The sequence below is a fragment of the Sciurus carolinensis genome, chromosome 5, assembly GCF_902686445.1.
Source record: "Sciurus carolinensis chromosome 5, mSciCar1.2, whole genome shotgun sequence".
NCBI classification, from domain to species: domain Eukaryota; kingdom Metazoa; phylum Chordata; class Mammalia; order Rodentia; family Sciuridae; genus Sciurus; species Sciurus carolinensis.
The window spans coordinates 175572663-175593024 of record NC_062217.1 but is presented as its reverse complement, the minus strand read 5'-3'; the positions used below and the strand labels follow the sequence as shown (position 1 = coordinate 175593024).

Here is a 20362-nt window from a genome sequence, read left to right as displayed (position 1 = left end):
CTTCCAAGAAATATGTAGGGCCATGCGGCTTCTGGAAGGTGGACCCTAACAGACACAAAGCCAAGTGTGTTTGCTGCGGCCACATGGGAGGAGCAGCCCAGAAAGGCCCCGCTGACCCTCCAACAGACGAGCCAGAGGGGAGTCAGACATTTCTGTCCTTTTTGGAAAGCAGTAAAGGGAGAATAAAGGAGCAAAATCATAAAGTAAACAAAACCAACAGCAGGATGGCAGGCTTCAGACCACCGCGTGTACAAGTGCCCCACACGTAAGGGCGCCCTCAGGCTCCGTCCTGAGAACAAGACCCGCCCACGCGGGGTTTCCACGAGATGCGCAGGACACACAGGAAGGCAGACAGTGAACCAGGGAAGATGCTTCCGGGAAACAGGGCAGCAGTGGGACGCCTACGGGAACATCGACCAGGCAGCCCTCAAGGGAGGAGGAAAAGGAGAGGCACAGAGAGAAAGTCACAGCGCTCGCGCAACAAGCTCTAGGCGTCTAGCGACGTAGTTCCTACACGCATGCAGCAGAACTAGCATGCCCGAAAGAGGAAATATACACGTCCACAATCTCTCTGGCAATGTCCAGGCCCAAGGTGGGCCTCTGCTGGGCTGACCGCAGGGACCCTGCCCTGCCCTGAACCCAGAAACCGGTTCATGCCCACTGCGGTCAGGCCTGTGACCAGGGTGCCCCTCTGTGTCAGTGGCTGACAGTCAAATGCGCCATCACCTGGACTGGCAGAAACAGAGAAGAGGAGAAACCCCGGGGTGTCCACAGGATCTCCTTTTAATGCAGTTAAACCTTCTACAGCCTCAGAAAAGAAACCCAGGTCTATTTAAAATCAACAGCCGCCTGTGAAACCCCTGGCACGGGCGACGCCCAGCCGCTGGCCTCAGCCCACTGCCAGGTGGCCCTCCCCACGTCGCGGTGCTGTCCCGTCTTCTGCTCAGTGTCTCCTGTTAAACAGCATATTTGGAGGTTGTGATGCTGGCGGGGGAGCCAGGCCTCCGCAAAGGCCGCCCTCGGCTGCTCTGCTCAAGCTGGAGTCCAGGTTCAGCTTCATCACTTCGTCCTGCAGCCTCTTGGCCTTTGGGAAGGAGGAGGAGGAGAGAGGAAGTAAGAGGTGCGGCCTGCCCAGGGGCTTCCATGCTGTCCCTCTGTGCGAGGACATCAGCCACGCGGGCCACTCATCTTGGGGAGCCCAACAGGCCCCACCTGGTGTCCTGAAGGTGTGGTGAACAGAGGACCCCCCGAGGCTGGCCCCACCCCAGGCCTTGCTGCAGAAGTGCCGCCACAGGCCGGTGAGACCTGAGACCGTCCTGGGGGCCGACCCCCACAGCCACACGCAGGGCCAGCCTGCTCCCCAGGTCAGCACACACCTGTTCCAAGCCCAGGCTCCGTGCAGCCTGCAGGCCAGAGCAAGGTCCAACAGGAGGAGGTGCTGGTGTAGCCGGCTGCCTGAGGGAGGGAGGCCCCAGTGGCTCCGGGCAGGCCCTGCCCACCTCTGCCCTGCCGGTGCCTGGCCCCACCCTGAGGAGTTCAGTCCTGGGTCCTCCCTCCTGCCTCCTGGGGCCCACTGCACCTGTGCCCCCAGCCCCTCAGCCCCGCGCGGGCTGTGGCTGCGGCACGCTGAGGTTCCCGTCATCCGGGCTGAGCCATGGTGACTAGGGAAGCGCTGCTGCCTTCTGACCCCGTGAGTGTGCGCCGGTCACTGTGCCTCAAGCAGACGTGGCCTCCCTGTGGGAGTGGACACTGCCTCCTGTAGTTTCACCCCTTCCTGCACGCCTGCCTGCCTGCCTGCCCTTCAATCTCCCAAAGTGGCCGGCTCTTGATGCTCCTTCTGGCCAAATCCTGTCCCCAGAGAGCCATGGACACGGGCTGGCTCCCAAAGAGACCTTGGCACAAAGGCTGTGCCCACGTCTCCTGTCTGAGTATGGTGGGTCGGAGGCCTTTACTGGCGTCCACCCTGGGCTCAGGATCATCATCCACCTCCACGGAGAGGCCAGGTGGGCCCTCTTCTGAAGCACAGCCATTCCTGGGGACCCTGCCTTTCTCCTCAGCGCTCTCCCCTCACTTGCTCTAGACGGGAACGCACCAGGAGAGGCTGAATCTCGGAGGCCAGCCTCCACGCGGGTTCAGAATCTCTTGGCTCGCCTCACTCCGGGGGGTTTGCTCAGTTTTGTCCACTGGTTCAAATCCTTTAAAACGGCTTCCCTTTTGGCTCTACTCGGGAGTTCTCCCTGGGCGCTGGAGCCTCTGAGTGTCACGGCGCCTTGCTGTGTGTCAAGGTGGCAGTATGTCCTTTGGTCGCCTGGAGGGTCTGGACGCTGGCTGGCGACCTTTGATTGTCGTCAGTGAGGTCCCATGTTCCCAAGCTCACTCTCCGCCTGCTTTGGGGGGGCTCCTCCTTCACACCGGGCTTCCCCAGAGGCCTCTGTGGCTCCCCATCCCTCAGAAGGCCCTGGGGCCATGTCCACAGGTCAGGCAGGGGCCCGTAGCCTTGTGTTGGCCAGCTGAGAGGCCTGGGAGGTGAGCAGGGTCCTGGCATGTCCTGGACACGCCGGGCCTCGTCCCATTCTCAGGGCTCAGGGAGGCGGCATGGGCCAATCACCAGGCCTAGGATGCCTGGTCCTTCTGTTTCTCTAGAGAGGAATCCAGCAGCCTTCGGGGGCAGTGGAGCCGCGGGCCAACCGGAGCCCGCGAATGGGGTCTAACCTGGCCCCGAGGGCCCAGCTTTCAGGCCCACGGTTCCGAGTCTGCGCTCCCAAGATCGTCTTGGCTCCTGTCGGCACTGCTCTCTACAGGCCCTGACCTGCAGGGACTTTCACCGGCAAAGCCACACTGACCCCGAATGTGTCTGGACACAGGCTCGGCTGCTAGGCCCGAGGGCCAGATGCTTGCATCTTGGTTTCTCCAGGAGGAGCGCTCCAGGGCTGGAGAGTAGATGCTCCTGCAGCCTGCTACTCTATATCCTCCATCAGGCCTTTACTGGGGCCCACGAAGGCTGCCTGGCTCCTGCACTCACACTTGCATTCTGGTCGGGGGAGGGAAGGGCGAGGCTCAGGGAAAGCGAACACAGCTCTCACCTGCTGGCCAGAGGAGTCACATGCTCTCATCTGGCTGCGGGGGAAGGTGGGAGTGGGCCTTTTGTTAGGTGCCTGTGCCCAGCTAACGCTTAGGCCTCTATCAGGGAAGCCACCTCTCCTGAGCACCTCGTGGGACCTCGGGGGGCCTGGGAGGTCCACTCTGCTGGCTGCTTTGATTCAACATTTCCCTTCGTCAGCTGGAAACAGTGGAGATGGAGCCCACAGATGGGCTTTGGGAGCAGGGACTTCCTGTCCGGGACGGTGCTGTGGCCGCCCAGCACCAGCCTGCTGTAGGGCGGGCTGAGCGGGCTGTCAGGCCGGGTGCCCCAGGGACCAGGCGAGTGCCCTTGGTGAGCAGGGAGGGGACAGGCGGCTGGTGCTCACTGGAAGGGTGGCAGTTTCCTCGGGCCACAGGGCGGGAAAGGCCTCCCTCTCCCTGCGCTGCTCACGCAGGTCGCTCTAGCTCAGCACCAGGTAGGCGCGGCGCCAAGGGAGCAAGCGCTCGGGGGAAGAGGCTAGAATTCAAACGCCTGGGTGGGCTTGAGGCCGGACTGCTTAGGAGGCTCCTAAACAGTGCTCGGCCCATGAGTTCAGCCTGTCTCCTGCAGGCGCTGGGCACTCGCCACTGGCATGCCCCTGGCCTCTGCGGGACCCCACGGGTGTGTGGAGCAGAGCAGGTGCCATCTGGGGCTGCCACTGCTGGGCACAGACGCCTCGCGCTGCACCTCTGGTCCCGGCACACTGAGGCCTCCCTGCACAGCCTGGCAGGTCCTCACCCTCTGACCCACGGTGCTTCCGGAATGCTCCATGCGTTTATGAGAGGACGGAGCAGTCACATCCCACCATGCTGGGCTCGAGCCTGCAGACCCAGCGTGCGCACACTCACGGCCTCCAGGTCCTGGGCAGTGGTCCTGGACTCCAGCAGAGGGGCTGAGCCTCTGGAGCTGCGGTCCTGGGCGGTAGTCCTGGACTCCAGCAGAGGGGCTGCACCTCTGGAGCTGCGACGTGTGCCCACCTGCGGCTCCTGCTGCCTCGCGGGCTCCTCCAGGCCAGCGCTGCCGCTGGAACACAGGATGGTCGCAGTGTGGCAGTCCCTCCACCCAGTCCCCTTTCTTCCCCGGCCACCTGTGGCCCCAGGCGCCCCAGCCCTCCTCCAGCGCCGGCCTGCCAGTGCCCCAGCTTCAAGGCCACAGGACAGACTCCACTGCACACCCACCTCGTGGCACACACAGGGCGCTCACTGTGCCACGCCAAGGAGGGCGGCAGGTTTTGTTCTCATGTGACGGACACGGTTTTACTGAACCTTGAGACAGCAGCGGGAAATCACATCAACAGGGATTTTAGTTAGACTCTCAGCACAGAGCTTGGGTCTTAGGGCTTCCAGTCTTAATGGTCAGTGCAAGGACTTGGGATGGCAGAAGAGGCCCGGGATCCGGTGGGCCTCATGTCCCTCAGCCTCAGGCCCTTGCTCTGCGACACCATGCTGTCCCCATGCTGTTTCTAAGCTGTCCCATGGCTGCAGCCTGAGACTCCTACCCTCCCTGTCCCCTGGCTGTCCTGCATCTTCTCTGCTTTCCTGAGCTCTAGACGGTTGCCAAGATGACCTGGCCTCTTGGGATAGCAGCCTGCCTAGCAGCCTGGCCACATGCAAATCCCAGAACTGCTCGGTGCCCAAGAGCTGGCCTCCCACTGTGGCCTCCTGATGCAGCTGCTCCTTCACTGGGAATAGCACCCGGTCTCCCAGCCCCACCAGCCTTCAAGTCTCCTGCAGTTGGGGCCCAAGTCTAAGAAAACCAGGGCTTCGGGGTGAGATTAGACCTTGGGACTGGGAAGGAGTGGGACAGGATGGGGCGGGCAGCGTGGCAGCAGCCTCCACAGAGGGCCCGGCAACCTCAGTCCTGGGGGTGGCTGGGCAGTGGCTGCCTGCAGGTGGTCCCTGAGAGCAGATACCACCCCTTCCGCTCGCCCACCACAGCCCTGGCGCCCGGGCGCTCGGTGCATGCTGCTGGGGTGAGCCGCAGCCGGGGCTGCGGAGCAGACAGCCTGGGAGGGCCGAGGCACAGCTGCCACCACCAACCTGATCTCACTTGTGTGTGACGTCCTCTCTTTGCCAGGTCTCCTTCTTCCAGAGGAACTGGGTTGGACTTTCCTACCACCCACCAGATCCGTGGCAAATGGGTACTTCATTGCCACCTAGGGAGATGCAACAAGACGCTCTCAGGCCCTAAGAACACGCTGCCCCTGGCACCACCTGGCCTGCCTGCCCGGCAGCTTGCCAGGGGCTCTCCCAGGGGGATGTTCCTCACGTGCCACCCCATCCTGGCCTTGGCTGGACTCAGCCCATCCCAGGTCTGGGTCTGGACAGGCTTTGGAGTAGTGCGGGGGAAGGTATGGGGTGCGGGACCCAGCATGGCCTCTGAGGCTGCAGCAGCTGGCCCCAGGCACCCTCTGAGCACCTGTCCCCGATGGACATGGTGCATACTGTTCCCAGCGGGTCCCACGCCTTTCACACAGATGCGACCGTGTCTTCAAGTCACTAAGGTACTAACGCAAACAGCAGGACCCTGCACCCGTGCCCAAGAGGCCCGCCATGAGCCCCCGCTCCTGGCCAACAGCACGGTGAGCTGGCCCAGGCAGGGAGGACCACAGACGTGCCAGAAGCTCCCACAGCCCTGCCCAGCTGGGCAGCTCTACTCCACTGTGCTCAGGGGGCCTTCCCAGTCCAGGGCTGCCACGCTGGATCAGGCTGACTTCTGATCTTACTGGACTTGGGAAACAGCAGGGAGGCAGACATGGAGAGGGGCATGTGAAGAGGCAGGGGCGGCCCAGCCAGGGACAGAGACCAGCGGACCAGCTGGACTCATGAAGAGCCCTGGCTCATGGCCATTGAGGCCGGGCACTGCAGCGAAGGTGCTCAGACGGCGCTGCTGCAGTGCGCGAGGCCCCTCATGTCACACAGACTTCTGGTCACCGGGAACCCACATTGGGAAGCCCCACCAGGGCGTCTCACCCTCCTCAGGTCAGCAGGAAAATGCCGACTCTGTCCACAGCCCTGGCCCTGCCCTCCTGCCCACACACCACACCTGGGCAGCTGGCTGGACTCCAGGCTCCGAACTCGTCTCCTGACAGGTGCCGTCCCTCCCGCCCACTGTGCTGTTGGGCGCGCTGGTCCCCGATCGCCTGCCGGGGCCTCCAGTGCTGCTCCGCCCCCTCCCTGGTCCCCGTCCACATCCTCCACTGCCACTGCCGGCTCACTGCCAGGGTCATGGGACAGGGTCCCAAGCTGCTCCTGCAGCCTCAGCAACAGAGGCTGGGACACATGTGGGCCTCTAGCTCAGGAGTGCAACCCGGAGGGCAGGGGCGGACACCCAAAGGCGCGGCTCACTGCTGCCTCCAGGAGTCTGACCTGGAGCTTGGCTCTGCCAGCGCAGGAGCGCATGCCCGTAGGCACATGTGCTGTGGTGCGTGTCCCTGCTGGGAACTCAGAGTCTGGAGCAGTCTGTGGTAAGTGGGAGGAGGGGAGGTGAACTTCCTGCCAGGGTTCCTCCAGCCGGAGTCCGGCAGGCTCAACTTGGGTCTGTTCTCCCCTCTAAGTGGACTGTCAGAGCCAGGACCTTGTCTGTCTGTATGGTCATTTAACCCTGGCCACACCTGGCACGTTCCAGGGCCTACAACCAAGAAGAGGGAGGTTGGGTAGGGACAGGAGCCACCACGCCCTTTCCCTGGAACCACCCCAGAAAAGTAGTGTGGACACAGCAGACCACCTCTGGGCTAGGAGTCCCCAGAGACAAGGCCAACGGAAGATGCACAGTGCTGAGCTCAGGAGGCTTTTTCCTCTGAAGTCAGACATTTAATTTTTTTAAATATTAAAAGCATGTATTTGGAAAGAAGCCCACACAGGCATTTTCCACCATTACCACAAACATGGAAGAACATTCATAAAAATACCCACTCTGATGAGACAAGAGCGTGAACCCCGGATGGCAGCGTGAGACCTGTGGGCAACCAGAGGCCATTCACACGGGACAGTGGAGTGTCCGTGTGCTGGGCTCCGGCCCAGTGCAGGGTGCAGCGTGTGGGCAGGCCTGGCCTGGCACACGCAGGCGGGGGGCCTGCACACTTAAGGATCCCTGAGGCAGGATGAGCAGGGCAGGGGGTATGCCCTGTGGGCCGGGGGCAAAGCCAGCAGCCCCTACTACCAGGATCAAGGAGCCGCTGCCCGCCACGCGGGATCTTGGCGCCCTCTTGTGTCCTCCGGCCCGACTGCAGGACACCAGCTCCTGGCCCAGCTCAGAGCTGGGGCTTGCTCCGCAGAGGCACTGCTAAAGAATGCTCGCCCGACTGCTGCTACTTCTACACGGTGGTGTCCTGAAAGTTCACAAAGCATGCTGTTCTTTACTTGAAAGACACTTTGCAGGCCGGGCTTTCTGGTCATCCCAGCGACTTGGGAGGCTGAGGCAGAGGGACTCCACGTCCAAGCCTCAGTAACTCAGAAACGACTGGCGCTCAGTGGTAGAGCGCTCGCCCTGGGTTCAGTCCCATCCCCAGCACCACGACAAGAGGCTGGCAGCTGCCCTGCAGCGACTGCAGCCAGTCCCTGAATCCTGCCAGCTGCTGGCTCGAGTGCACACCGCCACGTCTCCCGACTGCTGTGCTCTGTGCGCGTGGCTGCGGGACCTTCGACCCAGTCTCCTCTCGGAGCCTCTGATTTTAAGTATCTTCATGCGCTAGACACTAACATCTTTCACGAAATGTCTTTCATCTCTGGACTTTGATTACAGCGTCTGGAGCCATACAGAACACTTCTCCAGTGTCCAGGTGGGCACAGCCCGGAAGGCACAGTTCCCGCATCCTGGGGTTTGGGACTTGTGGGAAGCCAGTACCTGAGGGCCATCTGCCAGGCCAGCTGCTGCCCTGGGGTGCGCTGGCCACCGGCCTGCTGTGCCCACGTCTGGCTGGTCTCTGTGCTGCTGCAGCAGCTCCCATGGCACAGCACGCATCCTGGCCCCTGCTGTCTGAGTCGGTCTACCTCATGGCTGATGAGTTTTGACAGGACCCACTTTCCCTTCCTTTAAGAAGCTTCCAGATTAAAGGACACAGACTCGGGCGGGGAGGAGCCCTGAGGAGACCTTCCTCCTTCCCTGCCAGCCTCCTTCCAATGTGTGCTTCTAGGCCTGGTCTGCAAGCTGGGTTGGCTTGACGTAGTCATCTTGGTGGGTTTCTTGGGGGTGGGGATTGAATCCAGGGGCACTCTACCACTAAGCCACATCCTGCTCCTTCATTTTTTATTTTGAGACAGGGTCTTGTTAAATTGCCGAGGTTGGCCTTGAACTTGGGATCCTCTTGCCTCAGCCTCCTGATGTCACTGGGACAACAGGCATGTGCCACTGCACCTGGCTTACCTTCTCTTCAAGGTATCTTCAAGTCAGTAGACACGAGATCTAGCTCAGCATTTTTAAATTCTTTGTTCTATTTAGTTGTACTTGACAGCACAATGCATTTTGATTCAAATGGACCACAACTCTTCATTTCTCTGGTTGTACATGATGTAGAGTCACGCCATTCGTGCAATCATACACATAGCTAGGGTAATGATGTCTGTCTCATTCCACCATCTTTCCCATCCCCTCCCCCTCCCCTCCCCTCTTCTCCTCTGCACAATCCGAAGTTCCTCCATTCTTCCCTTACCCCACCTCCCCCTTAAGCATCAGCATCCACTTATCAGAGAAAACATTCGGCCTTTGGTTTTTTAAGATTGGCTTATCTCACTTAGCATGATATCTCTAGCTCCTTCCATTTGCCTGCAAATGCCATAATTTTATTCTTCTTTAAGGCTGAGTAATATTCCATCGTGTATATATTCCACAGTTTCTTTACCCATTCATCTATTGAAGGGCACCTAGGTTGGTTCCACAATCTAGCTATTGTGAATTGAGCTGCTATAAACAATGATGTGGCTGCATCACTGTAGTAGGCTGATTTTAAGTCCTTTGGGTATAAACCTAGGAGTGGGATAACTGGGTCAAATGGTGGTTCCATTCCAAGTTTTCTGAGGAATCTCCACACTGCTTTCCAGAGTGGCTGCACCAATTTGCAACTCCACCAGCAATGTATAAGTGTACCTTTTTCCCCACATCCTTGCCAACGTTTATTGTTGCTTGTATTCATGATAATTGCCATTCTAATTGGAGTGAGATGAAATCTTAGTTTTGATTTGCATTTCTCTTATTACTAGAGATGTTGAACTTTTTTTCACACATCTGTTGATTGCTTGTAGATCTTATGTGAAGTGTTTGCTCTGTTCCTTAGACCATTTATTGATTGGGTTATTTGTATTTTTGTTGTTAAGTTTTTTGAGTTCTTTATAAATTCTGGAGATTAGTGCTCTATCTGAGGAGCATGTGGTAAAGATTTTCTCCCACTCTGTAGGCTCTCTATTCACATTATTGGTTGTTTTCTTTGCTGGGAAAAAGCTTTTTAGTTTGAATCCATCCCATTTATTGATTCTTGATTTTATTTCTTGTGCTTTGGGAGTCTTGTTAAGGAAGTCTGGCCCTAAGCTGACATGATGAAGATTTGGGCCTACTTTTTTTCTATTTGGTACAGGATCTCTGGTCTAATTCCTAGGTCCTTGATTCATTTTGAATTGAGTTTTGTGCATGGTGAGAGACGGGTTTAATTTCATTTTGCTGCATATGGATTTCCAGTTTTCCCAGAACCATTTGTTAAAGAGACTATCTTTTCTCCATTGTGTGTTTTTGGCACCTTTGTCTAGTATGAGAAAACTGCATTTATGTAGGTTTGTCTCTGTGTCTTCTATTCTGTCCCATTGGTCTCCATGTCTATTTTGGTGCCAACACCATGCTGTTTTTATTACTATTACTCTGTAGTATAGTTTAAGGTCTGTTATTGTGATGTTTCAGTCTTCCTGCTAAGGATTGCTCTGGCTATTCTGGGTCTCTTATTTTTCCGAAGGAATTCCATGATTGCTTTCTCTATTTCTTTGCTAACTTGGCATTTTGGACAGCATGCTGGTAACCCATAGTTTGGATGTAATGATATTTTTAGCCATTTCCACCTACTGACATTGAAGTTATTTTAAATTTTTTCCATGATGAAGCTCTGAAAGCATTCTTAAGGATGTCTACTTGTGCATGTATTTCCTAGAAGCAATGTAACATATATTTAAACTTTTACATACGTTAGGAAATAAAGAGCATGAAAGTCTATAACATGCTGAGTGTAGAAATCAGAACGGATGCTGAGCAGGACAGACAGCCACACTGTGAAAGCTGCAGTGGTCTCAGTATTGCACCCACAATAAAGGAAAATATGGGTGTCAGGGTCGGGCACCTTCGAAGCCCAGGGCAGACAGTGCTTCGTGGTCCAGGAGTCCTGAAGGACCAAATTGCTGACCGGCTCCCGAGAAGGTGTCTTGGTGGGATGCGCCTGACTTGATGAACCGATTCTGTTTGAAGGGAGGGACCCAGGACGTCTTGAGTGGCAGTCCCACTATGTGGCCACCCCTCCTTCCAGAGAGTGTGAGCAGGCTGGCCTTAGAGACAGCAGAGCCATCATGGTGTGACTGGCCCTGAGCAGGTGGTCGAGACCCAGGGACCCCAACCACACCAGAGCCCCACAGGCCCCACTTTGGTCAATTGTGTCAACTGACCAAGGTTTTTTTGGTTGGGTGGCCAAAGGCAACTTGGGATAGGTGAGGTGGCAAGAGCAGAAGTCAGTCACAGAGGTTCCACAGGACATCACCAGCAGGCCAGGCGCTGCCGACAAGCTCCTGCCAGCACAACCGCAGCCTCGGCTTAGTGCAAGTCTTCAGGCCTCCTGGAGGTGAGGCTGGGTCAGCTACCCAGGGCAGGGCCTGGAGACCGCAGAGATACCACCCTGACCAGGGAACAGGGACCAGGCCGGGCACACCACGAACGCCAGGCCAAGGAAGACACAGGTCACTCCCGAGGTCCTGTCCCAAACAGAAGACCTTGGTCCCACTGTGAGGAGTGCCAGGTAAGTTCAGGCTGAGATGCTCAGCACGGTAACTGGTCAGCACTACACAGGCATCAGGATCATGAAAGACACGGGAAGACTGACCACTGTCCTCGCCTGCAGATCTGGGGGACAGAGGATAGCCAGCCACGGAAGCAGGGCGACCCGTCACGGAGAGAAGCTGGTGAGACTCGGTCTCCATCTGGGCCCTGGCGCTACGCCTGCAGGGACATCAGTCCCCAGCCTGCTCTGTGGTCACTCGAGCCGTCGCTGGGGAGCTGGGGTGTGCGAAGCTCCCGCACTGCTTTGGCACCTTCCTGTGGGTCTACATCAGTGCCGTGTGAACCGAGACGCCGGCTCCAGGCAGCAGTGCTGCTGGGCTCAGGCGCGGCCTCGGGACCGCCCAGCCGAGGCCCCACAGAGCAACCCAGGCCCCTGCCTGTCACCTGCCTCAAGTGGTTTGGGGGTGTGGGAAGGGGAGCTGAAGCCTGAGGGCTGGCAACCCCAGGGCCAAGGACAAGGTCACTGGGGCCATTGCCTCCTGGCTTCCGAGTCAGAGCAGAGGAGGGTCCCAGGAAGATGCCTGAGGACACGGGAGCCTCGATGCATTTTGTTTTCATCTTTCCCCTCAACTCCTACCCCTCCCTCTCTGAGCACCTGATTCATTGGACAGAACTTACAGGGCAGCAGCTGACAGGGCGTCCAGTTCCTCCTGCAATCTCACTGCCCAGCTGTGCGGGACAAGGTGCAGCCCACCCGCCCTGCAGGACCCAGGCCGAGGGGCACCACCTCGCCCCACCCAGCGCCATGCTGTGCCTACCATGCTCCTCTGCAGGGGCAGCAGCTGGCTGAGCACCTCCTGCTTCTTCCGCGTCGTCTGGGCCTGCTCTCTCCACTCCTGCAGGGCTCTCTTGTCTCTGGAGAAAACACATCCTTGTAGTAACCATGCAAGCTGCAGGCAGCTCCGGCACCGCTCACGAGGGCTTCTGAATGTTTAGCTGCATTCAAACAGCCTTCTCTTCCTGTCTGCCTGTCCCCAAGGTGGGAGCGCAGGGCCTTGTCCGTGCCTTCTGCTGGGACTCTCCCACGTTGGGGCAGAGCGATGAATGGCAGGTCCCTACCCAGGCCCTCGGGGGTGTGTGTGCTGCCAGGGTGACCAACGTCTGGCGAGACTGCAGGGTGCCTCCCAAGCCTGGCTGCCTGAGCCCAGGGAGGAGGCACCTCAGGAAAGGCCCTGTGACCTTCCAGCCTTGCCCATGGAGGCTCGCAGGATTGTCCCTCGTAAGTGGACTTCTTGGTAGATGGTTGCCTTTCTCCTTAAAGCCCGAGTGCCTGTGGTCGTTCCCAGGCCTCAGGCAGAGTTCCGACTGCCCCCTGGCAGGGCCACACCCTTCCACAAGGCCTGGCCCAGGGCTGTGAGCAGCCTGCAGCAAGGCCCAGAGGGAGACTTGGCTTGGCCCCTGAAGGAGCGCAGAGTTTCTAAGTTGCCCCTTGTGGCGGGGAAGGACGAGGCCTCTCGGAACCCAGTCGCCTCTGCAGCCCGAGGCCCAGCTGCCTGTCTGAACCAACTCCTGGTCTGTTGATAGTTCCTGGGTTGCTTCTCCCCCACCGCCTGCCCAGACTGGCCTCTCGTCTCCTCCTGAGCCTCCGCCCCACCACAGCCTCCTGGCTCTCCCACTGGCATCAAGACGGGTGGCATCCTCCCCATGTCCCACCCTCAGGGCACAGGCCTGGGTGTTTCTTGGCACCTCCTCCTGGGTGAGGCTGTGCCCTGCCACCTGCCGGGATGGATCGTGCCCCTCAGCCCCAGGGTGCTGGCAGCCCCTCGCCCTGACTCCAGGCAGTGTCTGTGCCTCTCAGTCACGCAGGACAGGAGGCCCTGCCTGCCCCCAGGAAGCACGGGGCGGGGTGACCTCCCTACTTGGGTGACATGCAGGTGCTGTTCAGCAAGGAGGCACAGGCAGGCCTTGGGCTCCAGGCAGGGAGCGGTCTCGCCTGCGCTTTGGCTTCAAGGTCTTCTCCTAGAAGGTGTGGACTGCTCCTGGAGGAGGACGGCCAGCTGCAGGGTCTGGCTGCTGGGTGGGGCCTGGGAGCCGGGCAGACGCCCCTCTGAACAGCCGGCCCTCGGCTGCATAGGCAGTGGGCGGCTTCAGTAGGTTTCGGAGGGGAGGGAGCAGGAACCCAGGGGCAGCACAGGCTCCGGGCTTGGCTCGGCCAGGTCACCCCGAGGCCCACAGGCGTGCCAGGGAAGGAGCCGGGGAGAGGCGGAGTTGGTGCTCTGTGGCGAGAGGCCAGCCCTGGGAAGCAGAGAGGCCAGGGAAACAGAAGGTCTGCCCTTGCTCTCCTGGCTTCCTAAGCAGCTGCTGGGGACCCCTCACAGGTGGACCTGGGCACAGGGCCAGGAGCATGGGCGCTGTGGACAGTCCATGCTGGCCAGCCTCCTGGGTCCTGGAACGGGGTGTAACTGGGTGGTTGGCAGTGCTGGTGGGCAGAGCAGGGCAGGTACTAGGGCCTTGGTGACCTGCAAGCAGCAAGCTGGCCACCATGAGCCCAGGGTGTGGGATGAGAGTGAACTCACCAAGGAGTACACTGTGCCTGAATGCCCTTCCTTAGGACAGGATGGTGGGTCAGCGGTGGACAGGGAGGAGGACAGGATCAAGAAAGAGCAAGAAACTAGGGTGCTCCCTAAGGGCAGGCAGGCCCACAGAGACCGCATGTGCCTGTGCCTACGCCAGCCCTGCCAGGAGGCACGTCAGAGAGCCACGGCCCCAGGAGCACGGCCCTGCCTGGACCAGGCCAGGCCTCCTCCGGGCAGCCCTCGGTCCTGCGCCCTCTGCACATGCCCTTGGTTGCAGGGAGACCTGCCCCTTCAGACACACCTTCTCCGCTGCTCCATCAGAGCCTGCTTCTCCCGGAGCTCTCTGAAGGCCAAGACCCGACTCTCTTCAAGCTTCTTTGTTCGAGTCAGAATCTGGTACGGTGACGACTGGTACGGAGATGAGAGGTCAGGTAAGATGCTCCTGAAGGAGGCAGTCTTCCTTCTGAAACACAAGCACGCTCCGCTGCACCTTCCACAAGCCCGCGACGCGGTCTCGCCCACGCAGACAACCCAGCAACACACCTAAGAATCTAAGAGCAGAGCCCGCCGATCAGCTGGTCAGGACAATAGGATGGCTACTAACCGTGGTCACCAGAGTCACAGCAGGGATCTGTGCTCATCTTAGGAAACACTAGGACACTGTGCTCCATTGACCACCAGTGGAATGCCAGCTACTGCAGCAGAAAGCACAGGAAAAGACACCCCCAGGTCACCCTAAGAAGTGGCTGAGCGTCAGCAAGTGACTGAGCCATGGGGCAGGCGCTGGTGGCCCCAATCCCATACCGCCAAGCACTGCCCTGCTGGAGCTGGGGTCTAAATGCGACGCACTGGCACACTCGAACTGCCAACAAGCTTGCCACAGCTTACCGGAAAAGTTTCACCGTCATTCATAACAGTACGTGAAGGAGGGGGAAGCCGCGGCCAGAGCCCTCCTGTTCTCCCAGTGCACGACCATGTGCACCGAGAACATTCTAACAGCGCAGGAGCCTCGGAGGCCTCACTGCAGCTAGAACCCCACATGCACTGCCAAGGTCCTGACCTGCCAGTGACACTCTAGGTTCCGACACTTTAAAAATGTTGGAACCTCCAGGAAAGGAAGATCAGTGCCACCACCGCCAGCCACCTTCCAAGCAGCTGCTGAAGTTGCTTTCAGTTCTACCTGAGCAGGTTCCGTGGCTTCGGGTGCTCTTTCCCCTTGCTGCTTAATGCCGCTCTGAGGTTTGGGGGCAGCTCCATGGGAAGAAGCTGGTGCTGCAGGACCTCAGCCTTCTCGTTCTCCACGATCTCCTGCCTCAGCTTCCAGAAGCGCCGGATCTCCTCCTCGCTCGCCCAGTGCTCCACGGCGTCAGGGGGCCTCCGGAGCTCGCTCAGGGGGGGCCCTTCCACAGGCGGCAAAAAGTCCACCTCCTCTTTCACCAGCATGGCCTTCAGGTCCCAAGGGCTCCTGGTTTTCTCATTAGGCATGCAGACCTGGGACAAATCCAGCAGGGGGTCTGGAAGCTCACTCGGGTCCAGCTTCTTAACTGGTGGGACCTCTGATGGAATAAAACACCATTTTAATATCCTGCACATCGACACCATCCCCAAAAGCGACGCTCACCCAGATGCCGGGAAGGTGGGAGGGCGCCCCTTCTCCCACGCCCAGCAGGCTGCCACAGAGCTCAGCAGCCGCTGCACGGACAGGAACAGACATCCCTACAAGAGGCCAGCCTCTCTGCATGAGCGTCACCATCCGGGGTAGCCGTGTGTGCACGTGAGGCGGTCTTGCCACACGCAGCCACCATCCCTGCTCCCACCCTGGAGCCCAGAAGCCTGACTTCTAACTTGTGTGGCAAGGCCTCTGTGGACTCTGAGACTTCAGCTCTACATCGACTATTCAAGAGAAAAACTAGCCTGGGTGTGTTTGCACTGTGTTTGGAACTGGGGTTGGCGTCGCCAGCCGTCCATATTGGAACCCAGCCTGCAGAATCTGTCACTGGACACACATGCTCAGAACTGCGAGCCGGGAGGAACCAACAAGGCTGGGCAGCAGTAAGGGATGGGGGCCAGTGGAGTGTCCCACTCTGGTCACTGTTGTGCCTTCTGTTCTCAAATTTTAAACGGCTCCACCACACTAAACTACTCTTTGAACACGTGCTGCCATTGTCAGACTTCGCAGCCTGTCTGCTTAACCGTCTGCCACGTGCCAGCAGCACCTCTGCGACAGCTCCAGTCGCAGCCTGCTCTGCAAACCAGAGTTGGGTGGAAGGAAGTTGGGAGAGAACACGGATGATCTCACGTGCGAAGTGCACACTAAAGCACTAATTCCAAAAAGCGTTTTTCAAGGTTAGGGGTTTGCAAATTTTTCTCCTTTAAGCAGAAGCCTTTCTGTAAACACTTTGGGAAGGGGCTCCAGGCGCCAAGGGGTCACCCAGCTGTCATTGCTGTGCATGTCCAGGGGCTGCTCTCCCCTGCCATGCCACAGTGGATGAGTGGGAACTCCCACAAGGGACACCCTGCACAGGACAGCGTGTCCCCGACCTCTGCACCTCACTGACGGCTACAACCTGGGGCTTTGTAGGGTGAAGGAAAAAGTCTACAAAATGGACAGACACACTTTTAAAAGTCCCACTGAGTTCTGAAATTCCCTAATGTAGTTTTAGCTATTAGAAATATGCACATTTGGCCAGTTTGCATGTGGACAATCCACCTGGGGCAGAGCCAAAATGCCGACCCCTGAGCACCCCAGAGGAAGGTGGTGCCACACTCCGCCAAGGCAAGAGGCCCGAGCCTCGCACAGCAGGTGGGAAGTCACCTCACTGGCCCACGACGTGGGAAGACACAGAAGCAGCAGATTTTTATTTCTGACCAACTGTTTGATGTATTTTTGGCCATTTATTTTGAAATGGTTTCAAACTTAAAGAACAGTTGGAAGAACATGGCAGAGGACTTGGGTTTTGCCCTGACGCCAGGGCTGCTAGGGTGGCCGCGCTCCGGCCCCCTTCTCTGTATCAGGCACGGCCCTCCACCTCAGATGAAGAACCCTCCTGCCAGCACCAGCCTGGCCTCGAGACGGGGCACACCCTGAAGGCTCATGGGCCACACGCAGACTCTCCATGTCCCTCACCAGCTCTCCCAATAGTGCCCGTCCCTCTCTCCACTCAGGTCAAGCACACATTCAGCTTCCTGCTCCTTCGGTCTCCTCCAGTCTGGAAAGACCCTTGGCTGCCCTTCTTCCCTCTGGTGTGCTCCTCTTTGAAGAGTGCAGACTGTCCTGCATGACGTTCTTCCACTGGGCACGTCCTTGAGCACAGTGCATCCTGGGACCGGTCCTCACAGAGCCCAGCAGTTGCAGAGTCCAGGCCCTCACACCTGACTCTCCTCTGCCATCCCTGGCTCATGCTGCCTGCTGCTCCTGCCAGGTGCCAGTGCTTTCCACCGTGCAGTCTAACTCAGACAGCTAGGGAGGGCAAGTGTGTTCCCAAGGCCTCGACTCCTGGCCTCTTCCCACTGAAAGTGCACTATGCATTCCTTGCACACTACACGGCCCCATCTGTGCTAGCGTCACAGGAGCTAGCATGCCTTTGCCACACACTCCACAAGGAGCCAGCTGCGTGGACCAGACGGCTGGGGATCAGCCAGAAGTACCCCACCCATGTGCTCTCGGCAGCTGCACAGCCCGACCCGTCCCAAGGCCTGGTGCCGGTGTAGCATGGCCATGCCAACAGAGGCATGCAGCCGTTACCAGGACGAGCTGACTGCCCTCCTATGGGCCAGGATGTCTGACCAGGGAGAAACACTCCAGCGACGTTGGAGTAGCCAGACCCCTGCTAGGGCGGGACCCTCCTGGAGGAGACGCCAGCTGAAGCTTTGCTGACGTGTGCAGTGCTCTGCTGGGTCTCATCTCACTGCCCCATGCCATCTGTCTCTGGCATCGCAGTGGCTATCTGCCTTTCCTGGTCCATGTCACAAGACTTGCGGGCAGCTTCTAATGCCACTGCACATGCCTCTTGCAGAGGATGGCAGGCCTGCGGTGCAGGGAGCCACACGCCATCTCCAGGAGATGCCCTGTGCTAAGCCACAGCACCAGGGCCCAGTGACTCTGGGAGGGACTTCTGATTGGCACCTGGTGTACTCTGGCTCCTCGTACACCTCCCTCCACCAGTGCTTCCTGGGTTCACCTCCCAAGCCAGCCACTGGCCCTTGCATCCCAATCTTGGAGCTGCTTCTGGGGACTCAATCTTACATGTATGACCAACACTTTGAAATGATGCATTCTGGGTCATTTGCAATGGATTGAGGACAAGATTGATCAAGCACAGGCCGGGTCAGTTTGGACCAGGCTTTTCCATGCAGCTTTTGGATGCTACATTCCATCAGGAAAAGGAGGCTCCTGCCCCTCCCTCTTCTCTCAGGCTCCTTCTGTCTCTGCCAAGTCAGAGGCCCTGCTCCTCTGAGCCTATCAGCAGACCACTTCCCTCAGGCTGCTGCAAGCCAGGGCTCACTGGAGGAGCCCTCGAAAGTAACTGGAAAGCTTATCACAATGGCCAAAAAACCCAAGTGAAAGCAAACAAAACCCGAAAACCAAAAAAACGAGAGCCATCCGGAGTCTCACTTGTGAAGAGCACTGAGCACACCGAGTCAAGAAAGCTTCCTTCCCTCCCCTGAGGTTGAGAGGCAGTGCAGCCTCTTCCCCGTAGAGCCGGCTGAAGGCCCGAGAGTCACAGTGGCCATGGCACCTCCACCAAGGAGTCCAGATCAGGGGCCCTCGCAGCTTCAGCACCCGCAGAAAGTTCTGCAGCTGGAAACCGAGGCTGGGCTCAGCTGCTGCCTGGGATCACTGGAAGCTGTTTCCAAGTACGCTCCATCGGGGCCACACATGCAAGGTCGTGTTCCACTGACCCTGCGACTCTTTACACGTGCAATTTATGTCACATATGCTGATCATTAAAAACGCACACACGTTCCTGTGTGTAGAATATATGACTTAAATAGTCCGAGTCTAGAGAGGGTGAAGTTAACATATCAGAATGTTTCTGTTTTGGTGAGCTTCATGATGATTCTCCATCTCTATTTCACATTGCTTTTTCTGAGTGTGACTATGAGGTTACTTGAGATCAGATCAGATCAAGAGCCCTGGAAAACATCTGGCTGGTCACTGTGCTGACCAGACGGAATAGCTTGGAAGTGCCCGTTGCAGAAGTGACAAGACCAACAGGCTGGCAAAACCACTCTGCTGCTCTCCTGTGCTCTCATGGAGCAGGAGGCACATGGTGAACTTGACGTGGTTGTCCAGTGGGCACAGGCCTCCTGAGCCCCTGTCTGCCGCTGGCTGGGCGAGGAGATGACTGCTTTGTTGGTTTTCCCAGTGGCCTCTTAACAGGCACCGAGGACGTGACTCCTCAAGCGCAGAGCCAGGTGAGGTGGGGAGTGACTGGTCCCTGTGGGATCTGCAGAGGACGTGGAGAGACCAGCCCCACTGGCTTTGAACAGCTGGACCCTCAGCTCCATGCAGGATGTTGCCAGCATGTCAGCAGCCACGGTCCCACAAACCTGCAGCAGCTGACTCTCTGGGGAAGGAATGCTCCACCGCACAGATCCGCAGGAAGGCCAGGATGGCCACCACTCCCTTCTGCACGATGAGCTGAGGAGGGAATTCCAGGGGGCAGTGTCTCAAGTTCAGAGCCTTCAGCGTGGCCACATTCCCTGCAGTGGAGAAGAGAAACTTCAGTGCTCTGCAAGAAACTGCAGCAGGGACGCAGAGGAGACCAGAGCAGCTGGTCAAGCATTTAAAATGACTCTTGTCAGGATTCGGGTCAGAGCAAAGGAGGCTGCTTGAGCCTGCTCTTTAAAAGCTGCAGGGGAGACAGACTCCACAGATTGAGACCAGGCTGCACTAGACAACAGCGGCAACAGCCACCCTCACGCACTGCTGGTGACACAAAGCGGCTACAATCTACCCCTAGAACCCGTCTGCAGCATGAACACTACACCAGACGCGCAGAGCCGGGGAACATGCCCTGGCTCCAGGAGCGGGCAGTCACGGGAACTGCCCCTGGCAGGCCCGGATGCTGGGTCCAGCAGACAGACTTCAAAGCAGCCATGACAGTGGGGCGTGGTGGTGCACTCGGTCATCCCAGCAACTTGGGAGGCTGAGGCAGGAGGGCCGGGAGTGCAGAGCCAGCTTCAGTAACTTAGGGAGACTCCGAGGCTCCATCTCGAAATAAAACATAAAAATGGGCTGGGGATGTGGCTCAGTGGATAAGCACCTGTGGGTTCAATCCCTGGTACCAAAACAAAGGCAATACTACCTCACCCACTCTCCTGATCACATCTGCTATTTACATCACAAGGCACAAGGTCCAGGGACTCAGAAGGGCAGCATTTAAAATCATCTTTTGTTTTATTGTTTTAACACTTACCCAGCTCCACAGGTAATATTTTGATAGGATTCCTTTCTAAAAGCAAAGTTTTCAAATGCCTTTAAAGCAAAAAAAAAAAAAAAAAAAAAAAAAAAAAAAAAAAAAAAAAAAATTAAAAAGCATAAAATTAAATGACCATCCCTAAAACATACTATCAAATCTCTTTCTTCTTCTTCTCTTTCAGAAGTAAGTGCACTACAGATGCGTGACACCTGCAGATATGCGTATCAGATACATGATACATGATACATGCACTGACCTGCGCTAGCACACGTGAAAGC

The 20362-nt window shown here is 57.9% G+C and overlaps 1 protein-coding gene across 17 annotated transcripts in view; it reads right to left on the bottom strand.

Moving 5' to 3' along the window:
- Nucleotides 1-765: 765 nt before the first annotated feature.
- Nucleotides 766-20362, bottom strand: part of Lrrc27 (leucine rich repeat containing 27) — a 28219-nt gene continuing 8622 nt past the window's right edge. For 11 of the 17 annotated variants that reach the window (XM_047553737.1, XM_047553726.1, XM_047553727.1 and 8 more), the window contains 8 exons: nt 20082-20140; nt 19213-19365; nt 14840-15215; nt 13961-14122; nt 11902-11998; nt 5161-5276; nt 3970-4144; nt 766-1084 (listed from right to left, as the gene is read on the bottom strand). In XM_047553737.1, coding sequence (XP_047409693.1) covers nt 944-1084; nt 3970-4144; nt 5161-5276; nt 11902-11998; nt 13961-14122; nt 14840-15215; nt 19213-19365; nt 20082-20140 — 1279 coding nt within the window. In that variant the 3' untranslated portion in view covers nt 766-943. The other 6 variants (XM_047553733.1, XM_047553734.1, XR_007108824.1 and 3 more) reach the window with 6 other exon arrangements.